Source organism: Haemorhous mexicanus, chromosome 10 (assembly GCF_027477595.1).
Source record: "Haemorhous mexicanus isolate bHaeMex1 chromosome 10, bHaeMex1.pri, whole genome shotgun sequence".
Taxonomy (NCBI): Eukaryota; Metazoa; Chordata; class Aves; order Passeriformes; family Fringillidae; genus Haemorhous; species Haemorhous mexicanus.
The window spans coordinates 11,044,814-11,063,190 of NC_082350.1; the positions used below are offsets into that span (position 1 = coordinate 11,044,814).

At 38.4% G+C, this 18,377-nt stretch overlaps 1 protein-coding gene across 6 annotated transcripts in view; it reads left to right on the forward strand.

The window, feature by feature from the left end:
- AGFG1 (ArfGAP with FG repeats 1) overlaps positions 1 to 18,377 on the forward strand; it is a 35,485-nt gene that overhangs the window by 12,121 nt on the left and 4,987 nt on the right. For 4 of the 6 annotated variants that reach the window (XM_059855308.1, XM_059855307.1, XM_059855311.1 and 1 more), the window contains exons 3-9: positions 7,580 to 7,695; positions 8,254 to 8,416; positions 9,396 to 9,552; positions 15,018 to 15,137; positions 15,764 to 15,835; positions 16,802 to 17,011; positions 17,855 to 18,035. In XM_059855308.1, the coding sequence (XP_059711291.1) occupies positions 7,580 to 7,695; positions 8,254 to 8,416; positions 9,396 to 9,552; positions 15,018 to 15,137; positions 15,764 to 15,835; positions 16,802 to 17,011; positions 17,855 to 18,035 (1,019 nt within the window). The remainder of the gene's footprint in view (positions 1 to 7,579; positions 7,696 to 8,253; positions 8,417 to 9,395; positions 9,553 to 15,017; positions 15,138 to 15,763; positions 15,836 to 16,801; positions 17,012 to 17,854; positions 18,036 to 18,377) is intronic. The other 2 variants (XM_059855309.1, XM_059855310.1) reach the window with 2 other exon arrangements.

Sequence of the window (18,377 nt, forward strand, 5' to 3'; positions counted from 1 at the left end):
GGGTAGGGTTTTTCGTCTCCTTGCTGTCTTCATGAAGAGCAGTGTGAGGTATTTGCACATTTTCTTGTTAGGAATAATGAGGAGAGAGTGATATGGAGATGTGTCTGCTTGAATACTCATCCTCAAATGATGCTAGTGCTGATTTGGCCTCTGATTCAGTTGTGCAGTGGTAGTAGGAAGTGAACTTGCTGCTTGAAGAAAGTGGAGGTGGTGCTAATCTCCTGTTGCCATTATAACTGTGAATATTTATTCAGAAGCTTTTCTCCTAAGATGAAGAATAGTATTATGAGGCAAACCAGTTGCAGAGTTAATTTTTCTCCTACCCTTTTGAAAGATGACAGGTATTTTATAACCTTTCCAAATAACCCATTCTAATTTGCAAGTGGTTGAAGAAAAAGATCTTGATGGTCTTGGATTTATAAAATCTCTGTTACTCTGGGGCAAATGCCATGTTTACCTGAGCTAATGAGTAGAATACACAAAGGTATGCTCAGCTGCTTGGAGTTATTTTAATAGTGCTGAATTTCGGTGCCAATTTTCCTGACTCTCAGTAGCACCTGTGCAAGTCCCTGTTTCTTGCACTCTTGCAGAACTGGCAGCAGTCTGAACCTGGTTCAGAGCTGGTGTTAGGCCAGGCAAGAATGCTTCCCTTGAATCTCCTTTACTGTGGAATGTGGCCTGGAAACCCTGGAGTGAAAGGAGCAGTCCTAAGCTGGAGCTGATGAGTGCTGACAGCACGAGCTGGGCAGTCAGGTGTCCCTGGAGTACATTGCTGGTTCTGCTAATACAATACAGAGATACATGAGCTGATTGTGTGTAGAACAATGTCTTTGTTAGCTGGATTTACTGGCTTCACTCTGCTTATCAAACCACTATAACTTCTGGACCCAAACTGCCTTTGAAATCAGTACTCTGGCAGTATGAAATTCTTTTAACTTACAGAGATTAATGAATAATATTGACATCAGAAGTGCAGGATTACTAAACAAAGCTATAACTTGCTTACATAAAGAAACTGTTTCCAAATCTTTCTTCCTGTAGGGTGTTATGTTTTGGAACTTAGTTTTGTTGTGTGGTAATGTGCAGTTCTTTGCACTGCCAGCATTATATTTGGTGCATGACTGAGGATATTTTATTGGCAGGGGTGGGGAGAAGAAGAAATCTAATTTGGCATTTACCAGCCTCCTGAAAGGTATTATCTTGTTAGAGCTTTTTAAACTAGACTGACATGTGTAATCTTCCTATGCAGCGGTATGTCTGGGTCTCCAGAAGTGTTGTAGGTCAAGTAGTGTGCTTTTTCCTAGGTTGAAGTACAGCTTCTGTCAACACAAGGATGTGTCCTCTGAGAGCTTTTCCTTGCCTTGCTGCCTTCACCACATACAGGAGCAGGAGGCTTAATGAGCAAGAATGTAACTTTGCTGGCCTGACTGAATTTTTATTCTTCCTGACTAGCACAACTGTGCTAACAGGAGTTTCTGAAGTGTGGTGGCTCATTGTGTTGTCTAAGCAGAAGGCCTTTGTCTCTCCTATATCCGCCTTTCCCCACACACTGGAGATCTCTATCAGTGAAATGGTTATGACATGGCAAAGCTTTATTTGGTAGTTGAAATACAAAGCACTGGAATAAAAATAACTGAAGTCTTAAATTCTCAGTGTTTCTGCAAAATTTAGTGGATAGTGCTGATTCTTTTCTTAATTAACAGTTTTTTAGTCGGCCTGTTCTTTCCTATTTGCCCAGCTCTAAAAGCACACAGGCAAAAACCCCATAACATGCGAACAAATATAAAGCAAAACAAAAGCTAAACTTTTGTGGAAAAACAGGTACACGTATTTTCCTTTCAGTCTTTGACCCCTCCTTGGAACTCCTGAAAGCATGAAAAGTTAGTGGAGGCCAGGTTTTAACCAGAAACCTTTCTGATTAACTTCGTGGTGGGCCAGATGTGCACTAAATGGGATGTGTTCTTGTTGTGTTCTGTCAAAGCTGAAAACAAAGGTAATTTCTCAAAGTGTAGGACTACAAATGTAAATAATGTATGGAAAACCAAATGTATGGTAAATATAATTACTCTGGGGAAAAAAGCTCTCTCTCAGATGGAATAGCTGTGGAGTGCAGATTCAGGGAAACCAATGGTATGAAGAGAAATAAAGGTAAAGGCTTTATTATAACATACAATATGCACTTGGCCTAATTTCTCCTTTCAATGATATATTTAAGTTACGGAAACTCACAGTTTCTGCCTTGCTACCTCCTGGGTTTTTATCTAGGTCAGGGTGAGTAGGTTGATGCTGGTTGTGATTTTCTTTCCCTCTTTACTTCATGCTGTACTTGCTGATCTAATTCTGAACGTCCCAGTATCTGGTTGCCAAGTGTCTGATGACATCCCTTGCACTACTGGAGCTTGTTGGCAGAGGACAGGTACTATCCTTCCCAAAGCAGTTGTAAAGGGATTCTCATGAACTTTTTCATTCCATGAAGACAACTGGTATCTACCTGTTGTTACCTGACAAGGTAAAACTTTGCTTTGTCTTGATTTTTGCAGCCCCCAGAGTGTAGTAGGTGCAAAACTTCAAAGTAAAGCCTTCAACAAAAGTGGACCTTCAAATGCTGCATATGCTTAGTCATTGTGACTTCAGTGCTCTCCTTTTTTTTTTCCCCTGCTCTGTTGGTGAACCAGTGGGACATGGACTAATTACACTTTTCAGGGACAGTGGACAATGATTATGGATTGTTGGATATGTTCCACTGTTTCTAGGGGCTTCCACATAACTTGAGTGTTTACTCTTGGCTCCAGCTTGTCAGGCTCTTCTCTAAGCAGAGCATTTTGTTTGATAGAGCTGTGGTTATCCAGAGGAAGAGTATAGCAAAGCTTTCAGCGAATAAACAGAGCTTTCGAGCTCAGGCCTATTGGTGCTGCTGTTGCAGAAAGAACAATATTAATATTAAATGGCTGAACCAGAGTATTCCCAAGGAGATGGTGCAATGTAGAAGGATTTCAGAAAGCCATAGAATTTTTAGGCCCAATACCTTAATAGTAGTGTTGTGTAATTGTGTGGTGAGTTGGGATGATGGTTCATATATTATCTGTAAAAGCAAAGGAATGAGTAATTCTGTTAAAATGAGGCTGAAGATGTGTCATACAACTTCAGCAGCAGCACTTTCTGAATGAGCTCTGCAAGTGTGATTTATATATGGAGCTGTTAGAGGGGTGGTTTGAAATACATGCTCCTTGGGATATCAAATTCAAATTTCTCAAAACATACGTTCTCAAAATTACCTAAAATTGAGAACAATTACTTCCATGGATTTTTTTTTTTCAGATAGTGAATTTGTATTAAATAAGAAGAAAACTATGTTTAGTAGAGTAACAGCTTGCTTAAGGCTTGGGTTTGTGCAGGTTTACATTTCCTTTAATGCCTTTTTGCAGTTTCTCCTTGCTCCCATGTCCTGCGAGTAATGCCCTGCAAGAGTCAGCACATGCTGTGGATAGCTGTGCTGAGTAACTGTGGGAGTAACTGTGCTGTTCAGGTGTCCTGCCTGGGCAGCTGTTGGGCCAGACAGAACATAGCACTGAAGCTTATGATGAGGTGTTGGCAACTAAAGTTGCCAGTCTGATCTTTCTATAGTTGTACTGGCTTTTTTTTGTTGTTGTTGTAATGAATCTTTTGGTATCTGTCCAATTCAGATGGTGAATTAGTGGGGAGTAATCAGGGTACCAAAGGTATAAATGCTGAGTAATCTTCCCCCACCATAAACAAGTTGTATGGCATAAGTTTCCCTGATATTTATCACAAGAGTAACTTCTGAATAGCTTTGAAGCAAAAAATGTGATGACCTGATCAATAAAAATAAAGCAAAAATAAAAATTTCTCACAGCAAACTTCTTTCTTTGCACAAGTTTCAGGACTGTTGGTGACTTACTTTAAAATGACTATGGACAGACAACTACTTCAAGATAACACAATTACATGATGTGAGTTCTGTCTCTGACAACAGTGTTCTTTAAATTTTATTTTTCAATTTTCATTTCATCCTGTGGTATTGCACAGCTCTCTGCCATTTGTGCTTTTTTAGATGGCCGAAAATTGTTTTGTGGTTCACTTGAAGCATAATCGATGCAGTGTTGTGGATCCCTGTCAAGTCAGATGATGGTAGCAGAAGTATAGCTAGACAGAGCACACAGGTCACCAGCAAACAAGGGAAGACAACGAGCCTTTTATTGGGCTCTGAATGCCTGCTTGGAATGGCTGCTGATGTTCAAAGCATTGTGTGCTGCTTCAGACAGAAATATGTGCCTTTGCATGGTTTCTGGTGTGGTTCTAAAACTTCATAAAATACGGCTTTCTAAAGGACTTAAGTCAGAATTGTGTAGGTTGGAAAAAACCTTTAAGATCATCAAGCCCAACTGCAGTAGGAAGACAAAACAGCCTTTTTTTGGCATAAGCATGGTCTGAAATGCCCTTATGAGGATGTGATTTACCCTTCATATTCCAGTCATGTTGTACACCCACTTAAAATCTTACGGTTTCTTTCCATCATTCCCACTAACCCAAACTACTCTTACCTATTGTGGGTGTCTGGTTTTGGTTTAAGACTTGTCCATTTTAAGAACTTTTAAGAAATTGTACTTCCTCTGATAACTCTTCAGGTAAAGAAACCTAGGTGAAATTTAATTTGCATTTGCTGTGTAAATGTTTTACACTGTTTGTACAGCTCCTGCAGTCAGATTCTGGAACAGTGAGAATGTCTTGCTGAAGTGTGTGTGACTAAGTAGGTTCTTTGGCTTAGTGGATGTCCATTAGTAAAACTGGTAGTAAAATTGGTTGCCCATTTAGTAAAACTGTTCTCTGTGCTACCAGCAGCAGAAGAACACAGAATGCCTGGCAGTTTGTTTAAATTAATTACAGTAATGACTTAAGGCATATTTCACTTGTTACTTCCTTTTGTGGTTAGGTATTTAGAAGGAATTAGTTGCTCCAGGAAACACTTTTGGAAGGCTGTTTTCTGAAGGTTTGCAGAAATTGCAGTGCAATGGCAAGAGCCGATGCCTTTAAGAAGCTTGCATCATTTTAAACGAACAGGTGTTTGTTCAGCACAGTCCTCCTCCGTTCCTGTTTGCATATTCATAGAACTGTATCTACTAGGGCTCTGTAGCTGGTAATGATCTGAAGTCACTCAGCACCTTGTTTTCTGAGTCCTCACAGAAATTGCGTGTAGTGGTCATGATGGCCTGAGACATTGACACGGAGCTGTGGTGATTTTTTGGTTTGGATTGTTTGTTGTTGGGGGTTTCTCTTTGTTTGTTTTGAGAGTTTTTTGTTTGGTTTTCTTTCCCCCTTACTCCAAATGCTTAGGCACTTCAAGGGGAAGATGAAGCAAAAAACTGGGAGGGGAGAAACATGAAAAACTGGGTTGTGGTTAGTTGCTGTGAGTTGATCTCCTCCAGGTTTCAACGGTAGCAGTGACTTGGTAATTATGATGAGTTTCTTTGATCTGACTTGTTTTGGATGGCAGGAGAAGGAGAAATAATTGGATGGTCTGGTATGGGTGGAGAAGAGGCCCTCCTCTGTCATTTGCCAGCATGTCTCAGGCTGGATGCAAACTGATTATCATGGTGGAACCCCAGGTGTTACAGTGCTGGGTGCAGAATCAAGTAGGGGCTGTTACAACATTTGTCTTTCTGCTTGTCTGAAATTAAGCACAATTTTTTCTTTTCTTCAGTATTTCCTGATGTTCTTTCCAATATTGAAGTTGAGCTAGGGGAGGGACTGTGTAGATTTGAACACCACCAACTCCTGCTGCTAGAGATTCTGTAAATAGACACAGGCAGGACTTCTCTTCCTCCTAGCAATCATATGACTGCTGCTTGTATAGTTATACTCTCAAATCTAAGTATGGAAATACTACTGCTGGCTCACTTCAGGCTATTCACTGCAAGTTTAAAGATACACACATAAATATTCTGACTTTATATGTTTTGTCACCAAAAAGTAGTGAAAGATTGATACTACTAAAACAGTAATTCTTCATATTAGCCTTTACTTTAGAACAGACTTGTGACTTTTTTGACTAAGTTTGTCTTCTAATTTTGTTTGAAGATGTATTAAACAAATATATTAAGCTTCATTTTATCTATTGCTATACTGTGACTGTTTAATTTTGAGAACTCAAATCAATGTGTTGAACTTGACCCTATTGTGGAGTGCAGTTGCAGAATGAATGCAGAGTTGCTGAGTTTGAGGTAGTAACTACTGATCTTTGCTCTAAATTAGCTATATAAATACTCTTTTAAAAATATCTTTTGATCATTGGATCTGTTTCCTGTTGTTGTTTGTCTCTATCCAGCAGATGATGATAATGTTGGTAATAAGGACTGTTAGGTGTTGAATATGCAATTGGACTATTTAAAGCTGAAACATCAAATATGAAATACATAGTTAGGATGTCTGCCTAATCTCTCTAATCTTTGAAATGACCTATAAGATTTATCAGGTTTGCCAAGTAGTTTGGGGAAGATGCTGAAGTGGAAGTATCACAGCTTTTACCTTGATTTGCCAGCTTTCAGAGCAATCAGTTTTGCAGCTCTTGGTTGTTAGAGCCTGAAGGTCACTGGGAACAATATTGAAAACCTGACACTTGCAGGGATAGAGGACATGTTTGTAGTAGTCAGGTAGGAGGCATGGTCAGGGCTATTTCAGAAAGGGTGCGGGAAGAAAAGGTATGCATCACAAAAACAAAGCCTTTTTGACTCTGCTTCTCTGGAAGAAACCAGTTCTAAAAGGGCACTGTGATTTTTGAGGGCAGCTAATGTTTGGTGTTATTGTTTGGGTGCATATTCAGGTTACTTGCAGAATAGTCTGAAAGGCTTAAAACATTTCAAGTTGAAACTCCTACATCTTCTTTAGTTTTGAGAACACCTTTCCTCTTGTTTTGCTCAGGAATTAAAGCTTGAACATACTGAGAATTTTGCAAGTGGTTAAACTTTTGCTCACTCTCAACTACAATTAGAAAATGAAATTGGAACAAGAGTATTTTTACTCCTTATCTCGTACCATCACTCAAATGTATATGGTATTGTAGAAACTGCATCATGGTAACAAAGGCCTTTGGAAAAACAGTTCTTGTACTCAAATAGTAATTAAAAGTATAAATACTGAACTTTGGATTCTTTAAAATCTACCTTTGAGGCTTAAGGCATATGGAATCTATTGAAACAGTTTTAAGCCCTTAAGTACAGTAAGGGAATGTATAAAATTCGGTGAAGGAGAAGAATCTTAAAGATTGCAAGTAGAAATCAGGTGCTTTGCATTTCATGGGCACATTCTACAAATACTTCATAAAAGGAGTGTTGAATGGTGAAATTGGATGCTGGGATCTGCTTGCCCTGCTGTGACAGGCAACTTTAGGTATTTAGACCAGTACATGGTGCAGCAGTCAGTTGTTACAGCAGCTCAGAATGGAATATAAATTATGTAGCCACACACTTTGATGGTTTAATGTTTTAACAATAGTAAACTTTAAAAAGTTTTGAATTAAGGTATTTTCTCTGAATAATCTGTGTTGTTGTGGTTTTTTATTAAGGTGTGCAAACAGATTTGGCTAGGCCTATTTGATGATAGATCATCAGCAATTCCAGACTTCAGGGATCCACAGAAAGTAAAGGAATTTCTACAGGAAAAATATGAAAAGAAAAGATGGTAAGATACCTTTACTATTATAAAGATTGCCTATTAAAGATTTACTATTATAAAGTTTGTGATGAGAAGTGAAGATGGACTGTTTGCTCTCATTTTGAATGTTCTTTCCTTCTTTGGATCTGCTCTTCAGACTAGATTACACAGTTCTGTAAAGTGAAATGATTTCTGAACTTTATGTAGAGCTCCTGTAGGAAGCAGAGAAGACAAACTAAACAAGTTTCTCAGTGTTCATATTGATGGAACAGAAATGGCTTAAGAGGATGTCAACAACAGTGTAAAGTAACAGTTTTGCAAACTGTTATTTCCCATCTGATTTATTAGTATGGGAAAGACATGTTTTATATTGAGTAAGTGCTAAAAATATTGATGACTTTAAATTCTAGTCCATTAAAAAAATAAATATCATATTTAAAGAATGGGTACTTTGCAAACTATTTGATAGAGTCTATTGCAGGATCGAGGTTTCAGTAGCAAAACTGAGATCTGCCAGTTCTCAACTTCAAACTCAAGAAATTGTCATGTGAAACTTGTAAAAACCATTGCTCTTCTTGCATGTAGGTATGTTCCTCCAGAGCAAGCAAAGGTGGTGGCATCAGTCCATGCATCCATCTCGGGCTCTTCTGCCAGTAGTACAAGCAGCACACCTGAGGTGAAGCCGCTCAAATCTCTCTTGGGAGAAGCTGCACCCGCACTGCACTTAAACAAGGGCACACCTAGCCAAGTGAGTAATGATTGCTGAGGGGCACAGAACTGTTCTGCAGTCCTTGTTGCTCTTTCAATGGCACAAAAATTATTGCAGTAACAGCTGCTGTGATCTGTAGGAACTAATGTGATCACTGTATGTCGTGTATTTTACTGAAGTATACACGTGTTTTCAGATCACGTACTAAATGAAGTTTGTTTCTATTGACCAAATTGATTTTTAGTGGTTATTTTCAGTAAATAGAGCTCTCCATTGCGATAGGATGAATTAATTGTCTTTTGCATAAATACCTCTAAAGTTTAGACCTACTGTGTTATATTTTCATTTTTGCATTTTCTCTCTGAAAATAAGAAAACTACTGATGTTATTAACTGAGATTAGTAGTGAATATGTGGATGAAAGCATGTCATATTTATTATGGCTTCCTATGCATTCTGAAACTGTCTTATGCTGTTATGTAAAGTCAAGCAACACTGTGTACTTCGATTTTTGGAGGGAAGACAGTTTGTTTGAAAACTGCCATCAGGCAGCTCTTAAATGGACCTCTTTTAACTCAAACTGTGGAAAATTGCAACTTCAAGCCTTGCTATTAAATTCTTCAATTTTTCTCTACTTATACTGAATTCTAATGATTTTTTTTTAATTTAGTGAATAACTATATTCTGTCTTGTAAAATCAAGTTTTATTGCTTGTATTTGTACAGTATTTAGTTCAAATACCAAATCTGAAGTTGCTAATAATATATTGCTACTTTAGTCTTCTGGCTCTATTAAACCATGTAAATCTGCAACAGAGTTCCTTTAAGAGCCAGCGTAGTAGCATAAATAGTATTCCTCATACTACAGGAGGAGGGTGTGTACTACATACAGCATCCTAAACTTCAGGAATAAATGTCTTGTTAAAGAAATAAGCTTAGTCTAGCCTTCTAATATTTTGTAAATGTCAGTTTGGTAAAATATCACCTTTTTGTACTAGCTAATTGAAATCTTGTTTGTAGTCTCCTGTTGTAGTTCGATCTCAAGGACAGCAGCAACAAGAAAAGAAACAATTTGACCTCCTCAGTGACCTTGGCTCAGATATCTTTGCTGCTGCCCCTCCTCAGTCAACTGCTACAGCGAATTTTGCTAATTTTGCACACTTCAACAGTCATACAGGTAGTATTTGGAGCACTTTTTGGACTCTTTTAATTGTATAAAATGTAGTTTTAATTTTGATGGCTTTTGACTAAACTTCATGAGATGTATGTAATCTCTCTGCCTTAGCAATGTTGTATTGTTGAAAGTTTCTTTCAGGTCTTTGTAATGAAAGGTTGAAGACATAAAGACTGACAATTATGCTTTTGGAAGTGGGGGTTGCTATAGCTATTCTCTAGGATATGTGTGATTACACTGTTTCTGCCTACTACTAAACTTTAGGTTCTTTAGGGGAGAGAGTGAGAGGATGAGTAATAAAATGTTGGGAAAAGCTGATATTAGACCTTCAGTTTTCTTTCTGAAAATTATTAGGAAGAGCATTCATGAAAAGCAAGCAGATACAGAGACTTTAAAGGAGTTCAGATGCATTGATAATAAATGCCAATTTTTCAAAGGAAAAACCAAGGCTTGCCCAGTTTAAAGAGTGATCTCATCTTTTGTGTGTGTGTCTGTTTGAAAGCTGAGTACTGCCCATGTGAGCAGTATTCTGTAGTTTCAGGAAGGATAAACAAGCCTTGAGTATATATATTGACTGAGGAAAGAGGATAGGCCTTGAATTCTTAGAAGATGACTTCAATAAAATATATTCAGCCCTCAGGGTTTTTTTTTTTTTTCCCAGCCAAAGCCTAAGAGCCATAGAAGTGTATCCTAAAGACAAAGTCAGTTCAGTGGTCACTGAAGTTTGTTGTTTCTAGCTTGCCTTGTAGTTGTGGGAAAGTACCTTTGCCTGCCTGGTCTGAATGGGCTTTTCATCTAGTTGTTCTGAGAGAAACTGGTGCTGCTAAGCCACATAGAATAAGAGAGATTTCTTGCAAATCAGTCCTGAAACTGTTAACAGCCAAGATAAAGTATCATAGGTTGGACTTAAGGTTCACACCTGAGGAACTGAGCAAAATACCAAATTTTATCCAAATTAAGGTGAAATAAATGTCTGAATTCAGTAACACTGCAACAGCAATTGTTATATTCTGTGTGTCCTGTAAAATCCTTAAAATTAGATTTCATGTTAATCATAATTTTTGGGGTGTATTTAACTGGGAGAACTTGTGCTAGTCACTGCTGCATAGTGTTACTGAAAAGGCTGCAGATGGTTAATTCTTTCTAATCATTTCTTTCCAAGCTTGTTGCTGAATGATTCTTTTATTTATATACCCTTTATTATTCTTAGTGCTTTTTAGGAGATGAAAATTCCATTAAAGCAGTATTTCATTACTGTGTTCCAAATCTAGGTAAAATTCCATTGCGTCTCTGCTGGGTAATTTTTAGAAGGATAGAAAGCTATAGGAACACTCCAGAATAAATAAAATCTGTTAATTTCTGGTCACAGACTAACTATTGTGGTCATTCCCATGACTTCTTACCATAAGTTTTAGAGCCCCAAGCAGTATCAGGGCTAGTAAATCAGTTTCTAAAAGGCAGAGACCTGAATCTTAGTGTGTGATAGCTGAACATGTATTGCAGACTTGTTACCTGAGGGTGTTTTCTGACTTGCTGTAGTAAAGTGCTTGTAAGGCATGTCTTGTGTGCAGTAAGTACAGGGCAGTGTTAGTGAAATGAATAACAAAATGTTACAGACCCTTCCTTTGGAACGCAAGGAGGGTTGATCAGTCTGCCAGCTTTGGCAAAAATAAGTTTGAAATGCTCATTAAGGAGCTGTATAAACATGTAATTTTTGTTAGCAATTACACACTGCTAAGGAGGATGGGAGAATTTGCACTTAGTCCAGCGCTACTTTCTCAAAGTTTACGGTCTGGTCTTCTTGTTTTAGGGCTTGGTTTTAGCTGTGTGTATAAAGGATGGAGTTTTTTCCCTTCCTATACACAATACCAACTAAATCACTGAATAGACCAGCATACTTAAGATCCTTCAGTATAAGTTACTGAGTGTGGCAGCTGATAGGAAAATATTAACAAACTTGTTCTGTAATCTGTGAAGTGTAGGTGTAAATCTTGAAAATTATGCAGGAACTGCAATTGGTGATATGTTTCTGCTTTCCAAGTTCTCTGATGTATTAAGCTGGCTCAGGATATTGTTGCTTATTGAAGGGGAAACATACTGACCTTATGTTTACTGTTGGTATTTAATTTACAATGTTCTCTAATTTCTGCAAAATTGAGATTTTTCAGTTGGTACATGACTGATGTGTCTGTAGTTTATAGACTGGTAGTTGCAACAAGGATCAAAATTTTTGGCATGTAAATGTCTTAAAAACTGATGGAATAGATGACCTGCACAAAAGATTTTACTAAGATGTAGTGACACAGCACACCTCTATTACAGATGACATGGAAGAAGAGGCTTTATCTAAGAGTTATTTTGTAGAGGTTTTTTTTTTTTTTTCACTTTAGGTATATGTAGATTTTATTTTAGTTTTTTTCTGTTTTGAAGTGTTTTGTGCCTTAATGACATATGAGGTAGTACAAGCCTCACAGAAGAAACTGCAGAGATTGTAGGAGCAGCTGGCATTGCTGTGACTTGTGCTGTCATTCCTGGCTGTAGCCTACTGGCCTTTGTACTGCCTTGTTGGTCTGCAGTGTCAAGAGCAGCTGTAAATCCATGGCAGTCTGCAACCCCCTGCAGTTCCTGAGCTTACTTAGGTTTGTTCTTGGGTTTTTGTGTGGAGAACTGAATTTTGGAATTTGCAATTTACATATTGTCCAGGTGTAGCAGAGTACAAGTCTTACCTGGTCTTTATTTTTGTGTCACATTCACAAAGGTTGAAATTTTACTGCATAAAATAAAACAACATTATTGTCAGTATACTCTGCTGAAGAGGCTTTACAGCAATACTGCTTGAACATGGGCTCACTTGAAGGTCATCCTTTCTGTGTCAGCTGATACAGTAAAATGAAGTGTTTTGTAATATAATACACTCCAGTTTTTAATTTGGACCCAAAAGATGTTTCATTTAAGATTCTTTTAAGATTCTTGACATAGTTTTCTGTTTGTGTGAGTGGTTAAAATGAATAATCTTGCCCTTATTCTAGAAGTGACATTTATGTACTTAATCCTCTTTGGTCAACTAAACATCAGTCTCTTGCCTGTCCAACTGATGCATTAGGATGAAAGTTTCACTTTCATTTTTAAAGTAAATTCCTAATCTATTCCTATGAAAAAACTACTGGTTTAAAAACCAGAACAGCTCAAACTTTGGGGTTTGGAGTCTGTAAATGCTGTTTGAACCAGTACAGAGCATATAATAGAAGTAATTTTTGTCTGTTTGTGCCAGCTTTTTCCACACGGCAGATATGGAAATAATTTTCCCACCATCTTGCTTTCACTTTGGTATTTTTTTTTCTCCTTGCTGACTCTCATGCTGTGGTGGGTTCCGGGTACCCATGGGGCTGTGTGACACGAAAAAGCTTATGAGTCAAGAGAAAGTAACTGGGCAAACCAGGCTTGACTTAGTTTGTTGACACTTTAATAATAGAGTAGGATAGTAAAAAAATAAAACCAAACCCACCTTCAACCCTTTTTGTGAGGTGTAATTTCACTCCTGACCATTTTAGCTCTTCCCCATGAGGGGTCTGGGGAATGGGCATTGCAGTTAACTCGTGCTGTTCCCCTGCTCCAGTGTGGGGTCCCTCCCCTGCAGTGGGATATGGTCCTTCTTAAACTTCTTGGAATGTGAGCCCTTGCCATGGGTGTCAGTTCTTCTAGAACTGCTCCAGCATGGGTCCTTTCCATGGTCCTGTCCTTCAGGCAGGGTCACAGCTCCTTCCAGAAAACTGCTCCAGCAGCAGCTCTCCATGAGCTCCAGGCTCCTCATGCCCTCCCTACCTGCTCTGGCATGGCTCCTCCAAGGTTGCAGTGTGAATGTGTTACCCCATGGTCCTTCATGGGCTGCAGTGGGACAGCCATTCATACCATGGTCTTCTCCATGGGCCTGGGGCATGTCCTTCCCTCCCTCTTGGCTGACCTTGGTATCTGCAGTGTTTTCTCTTGCGTTTTCCTCACTCCTCTCTGGCACAGCTGCTGCACACTGGTTTTTAACCTTTTTAAACACAGTGCCCCAGCCAGCACTGCTGGTAGCCTTAGCTTTGGGCAGTGGGGAGGCAGTCTTGGAGCTGCAGCAGCTATGCAGCAATGGGGGCAGCTTCTGTTCACTCCTCACAGGGACCACCCTGGCTGCTCCCTGCTGCCAAAACCATGCTCTAACCTAATGCTTATGCACATGGTTTATTAAATGTGGTATCGAGTCCAGCCAAACCTCACTCTTTCCCAGGGTACTCTGGGAAGGAAAGTGCAGGCACTTTCCTACTAATTTATATTGGCATCATTGTGGAGTACAGTAGTTTGTATTAAAATGTCCTTTCAGTTTATAAGTCTGTAGTACAGATGTTTTTGAATAGAAATTAATTGAAATAATAGAACTTTTAATTAGCACTATGAGATTATTAAGTTACAGTACTTCAGCAATCAGCATAATTTATTCTCTTTGTATATACTTAATCTGCAAAATCTCTCCAGAATAAACAAATTCTAACCTAAAAATATAATGTATTGCCATCTGTTATTCCAGAAGGTGTTGTGTGAGCTTTCTTTAGATAGTAATTCAAGTTATCTTTGTAAAAAGGTTTGCTTTGCATTTGATTAAAATAATTTTTTCCTTTCTTGCTCATAATAGAGTTTAAGGGCTTCTGTGGAGCTTACCAGTTAGGTGTGCAATTCCTCTTGAGTCTATAGATGCTTGAATGTCCAACTGATCAAAATTAAGATTAGTGTTAACTTCTATTTTCTCCTATAGTATGGCATGGAAGGAAGGCAAAAGCTGAAATTTTATTTGAAATTTCCTTGGATTTAATTTTGTGGATATACTATGAATGCTATCTTCTTGCCACTGGCATTGATTTTCCATATTTCTGTACTCTGATTTAGTTTTTTTAAAGACTGAATTTTCCAGTTAAATGAATTTATAAACCTAGCCAAAACTATTCAAGCTGTGCCAACCAAAATTCACCTGAGGAAGAAGCACTTGGTGTATGAGGAATTTGAATTGCCAATATGTTACAAGAATACCTCCTGATTTTTATGCACAAAGAAATGTTCAGTTAGCCCACAAGTTCTAGTTTTGGAAACTAGGTATTCTGTACTTTATGGGCTGTTTTTTCCTGAGCAGCCAGCACTGCAAGCACTTAGGGTTAAGCTGGAGTGGATTCCATTGGGTCATGCAGTTGTGAGCAGCAGCTTGTGTGGGAAGGACAGAAGTAGCATTAACTGATACAGCTTTGTGAAGGTGATTTGTGAGAGCTTGTTAAAAGACAACTTTCAGTTGTAGAATAACATGTAGTTTTCTTCATGTCAAAAGCAGCACCTGGTAGGACATAACCCTTGAAGGCTGTCATGACCATGATTCAGTTAATACATCTGTTTTTGTGTTTATTTCCCATATCCATTAACATGTTTTGTTCCTTTGCGATTTACAGCGCAGAACTCTGCCAATGCAGGTTTTGCAAACTTTGATGCATTTGGACAGTCTAGTGGCTCGAGTAATTTTGGAGGTTTCCCCACAGCAAGTCAGTCTCCTTTTCAGCCCCAAAATACAGGTAGAAGTCCTAGCACTTTTGATTAATCCTTAATTGAAATAATCCTTACCTTTATGTTGAAAGGTACCGAAGTTGAGTTTTTCTTGCATCTGCCTGCTTTAATGTGATCAAGCCATCTGAAGCTCTGGGGAAACTCAAAATGAATTCCTTGTGTTTGGTGTTGATTTTTTTTTTCCCCTAATGCTACTCAGAAGTCTGATTTATGGCACTGTGTTTGTTAGCTCTACACCTGAAATAACTATGAAAAGAATAAACTCTACTGCTTTTAATAAGTATTGAATTGACTCTGTCTTCTAAGAGAAGCACTTCAGTAGATCCAAAAGGATGTCACTGTACCAAACAAGTGTGTGTCTATGCATATGTATAGTGTATGCACACACTTCAGTATGTTTGACTTCATGTGTAGAGCCTATTGCTAAGATTTATTTTGCTTTCCTTTAATTTGATCATGCTTTACAACTTCTGCTTGAGTTTACACTTGCTGTTTGTCTAGATCTTTGGCTGACTGACTTTCTTTTCCTTTTTTTTTTTCTTTTGAGTGTGGTGTTGTTTTAAACTTTTTTTTCAAATTTTCTTTCTCCCTTCTTATGTTAACTTTAACCCACACACAATTTCTGGCTGTCCAGCGTTCAGAACGCTTTCATCTAGCTGCAGTTTTGGTGAATTTACTTCAGCTTTTCCTCTCCAGGCTGTACACAGTAAGTTCCACGCAGTGGAAAACTCAGCTTGCTTCATTTTATGCCATTGTAGTATAGCACTTCCATTCCTACTGTTGCATATGTTTCAACTTGTTGCTTATGCTTTTAGGAAGTTGTGTTTCTGTTTTACAAAGTTCTGTAGTATGAGTGGAATCATCAACCAACTGTTATAAAATGTGATGCACTTAATGGAACAACTCATTTAAATTTAAGTGTATGACCTGCCTAGATTAAATTGTCTGGACAATGAAGAGATGGAAGCTCGTGGTGTCATACTTGATCTGAAGTTCAGTTATATGCACTCATATCAGATTTATGAAATTGATTTATGTATATCTGACTTCAGTGGAGATTGTTATAAAAGAGCTGAGTTGTGTCTTCCCCCTGACCTCTTTCCTGATTGGATGCAGTCTAAAACTCTTGAGAACAGAGAACAAAACTCTTTAAACCTGGGCATGAAATCATATAACTTTGGGACTTCCAGGCACTTTTTTTTTTGCTTAGGATTATAGCTGACACCTGAAATGACTAAACATTGAACCACTAAGTAAATGTAATTAGTAGTTATTTGTTAGCCACATGTGGTAGGGAAATGAAGCTTCTCTTATTTTGAGTATTAAAGATTAAGACAAATAAATCTTTTTCCAGGAAGCTTTTATTATTGAAATGATTTTTAACAGCTAAAAATAGCATATAGTTTTCAGGATCAAATTATGACTGTGATTTAAAGTGTTGAAGTTTGGGGTGTTTATCCCTGATATGCAGTCAAAATACTATATTATAATTTTTTTCTGATGGCCCACTGAACTTTGAAGGAAATGGGAAAGAGCCTTAAATGGGTAGGATGGGGCAGGCAAACACATTGCCTCACTTAACCACAAAGGGAGGGTTATTGTGCCATCAGTTACACTTGGAGAGACTTTCTAACTTTGGAGCATTGATCATGTTTAACTTAATTTGTTACAGGTGGAAGTGCTGGATCAGTGAATGCTAATTTTGCTCACTTTGATAACTTCCCCAAATCCTCCAGTGCTGATTTTGGATCCTTCAATGCTTCTCAGAGCAACGCCACAGCAACTGCAGCCAGTAAAGCTGCAGTGAATAAACTGAATCTTCAGTCAGCTGACAAATATGCAGCTCTTGCTAATTTAGATAATATCTTCAGTGCAGGGCAAGGTATTAAATTTTATTGTTTGCTATGGTTATTCTGTATGTGTATAGTTACCCCAAGGATGGCTGTGCTTGTCAAAGTACTGTAACAGTATTTCAAAATTTCCCTTTTCAAAGTGATCAGCAGAATTTTGTGTTAATGTACCCTTAAATATGCAAGATAAGAGTTTTAAGACATCATTCCAAAAGGATGTCATTGGAAGACTGCTTTTTGGGAACATATTTCCCATTGAGATGAATAATTCAAAATTAAAATAGCTAAATAATCATTACTTCAATAATGAAAACATTCAAAAATACAAATACGTATTTTATATTTGTACTACAACCTGTAGTGGATGCTCTGGAATGGAGAGCTGCAGCTGTTGCAAAGAGCTATCAGAGCAGCTTTCTTACCTCTCTGCCACAAAAACAATTTGCTTTAGTTTTTAATGAAATAGTAGCAGTGATATTTGGATTTAGTTGATAATAAATTGAGGAGAAAAAGCTAGTTATTCTGTTACTCAAATGTAGTTCTTCTTGAAGGGTGTGTTAAAACTTATGTTCATTTGTACTCCAGAGGTTTGTTCTGAAACGGATTATTTGAGGTTAGGTGTTAATTTTCTAGTTGAAGGTGAATGGATTATTTTTCTAGGGAAACAAAAGCTCTTTGGGGCTGCAGAGTACCTTTAGAGGCAGGACATTTTGCTAACAGCTAATGGCTTGTTAAATACTTTTTCCTCTGTGCCCTAGTGCATATTTAATTTTTAAGTCTGCAGCCGTCTGTGAGCTTTCATTTAGTTCTCAATGTCAGCAGGGCAGAAAGTGAAACCATCTCCAGTATGCTTAATCTGCTTGCTTTCTTTCTAGGTGGGAGTGAGCAGGGAAGTGGCTTCAGCACAGCAGTGTCCTCAGCAGGCCCTGCCTTGTCAGCCCCCAACCAGTCAAGTGCATCTTCGGACAAGTACGCGGCGCTGGCGGAGCTGGACAGCGTGTTCAGCTCCACGGCCACCTCCAGCAACGCCTACACCGCCACCAGTAATGTCAGCAGGTACGCTGCTCACTGCTCACCCTGCCTGCAGCAGCACTGAACAGCTGGAAGTCATTGCTCAAATCTGGTTGTTCTTGTCTAAACGGGGAAGCTTTGAATGAGTTTAAGGTAGTGTTGAACCTGCGTCTCTTGTTTTCAATAATGGCAGGACTGAGGGATAGCATACTCTAGGAATACTGTCAGAGGAATGTTCTCTGCACCTTTCTAGTCATGACATGCTAATCCTGTTAGATGGTAGCACTTTGCTCTGTAGAGCACTTGCTTGCATATTCAAAAATCAGACGATCAACCCTGAAAAAAGAATTCAGATATTTTTAATGTAAACAGTGCTGCCCATTTCTT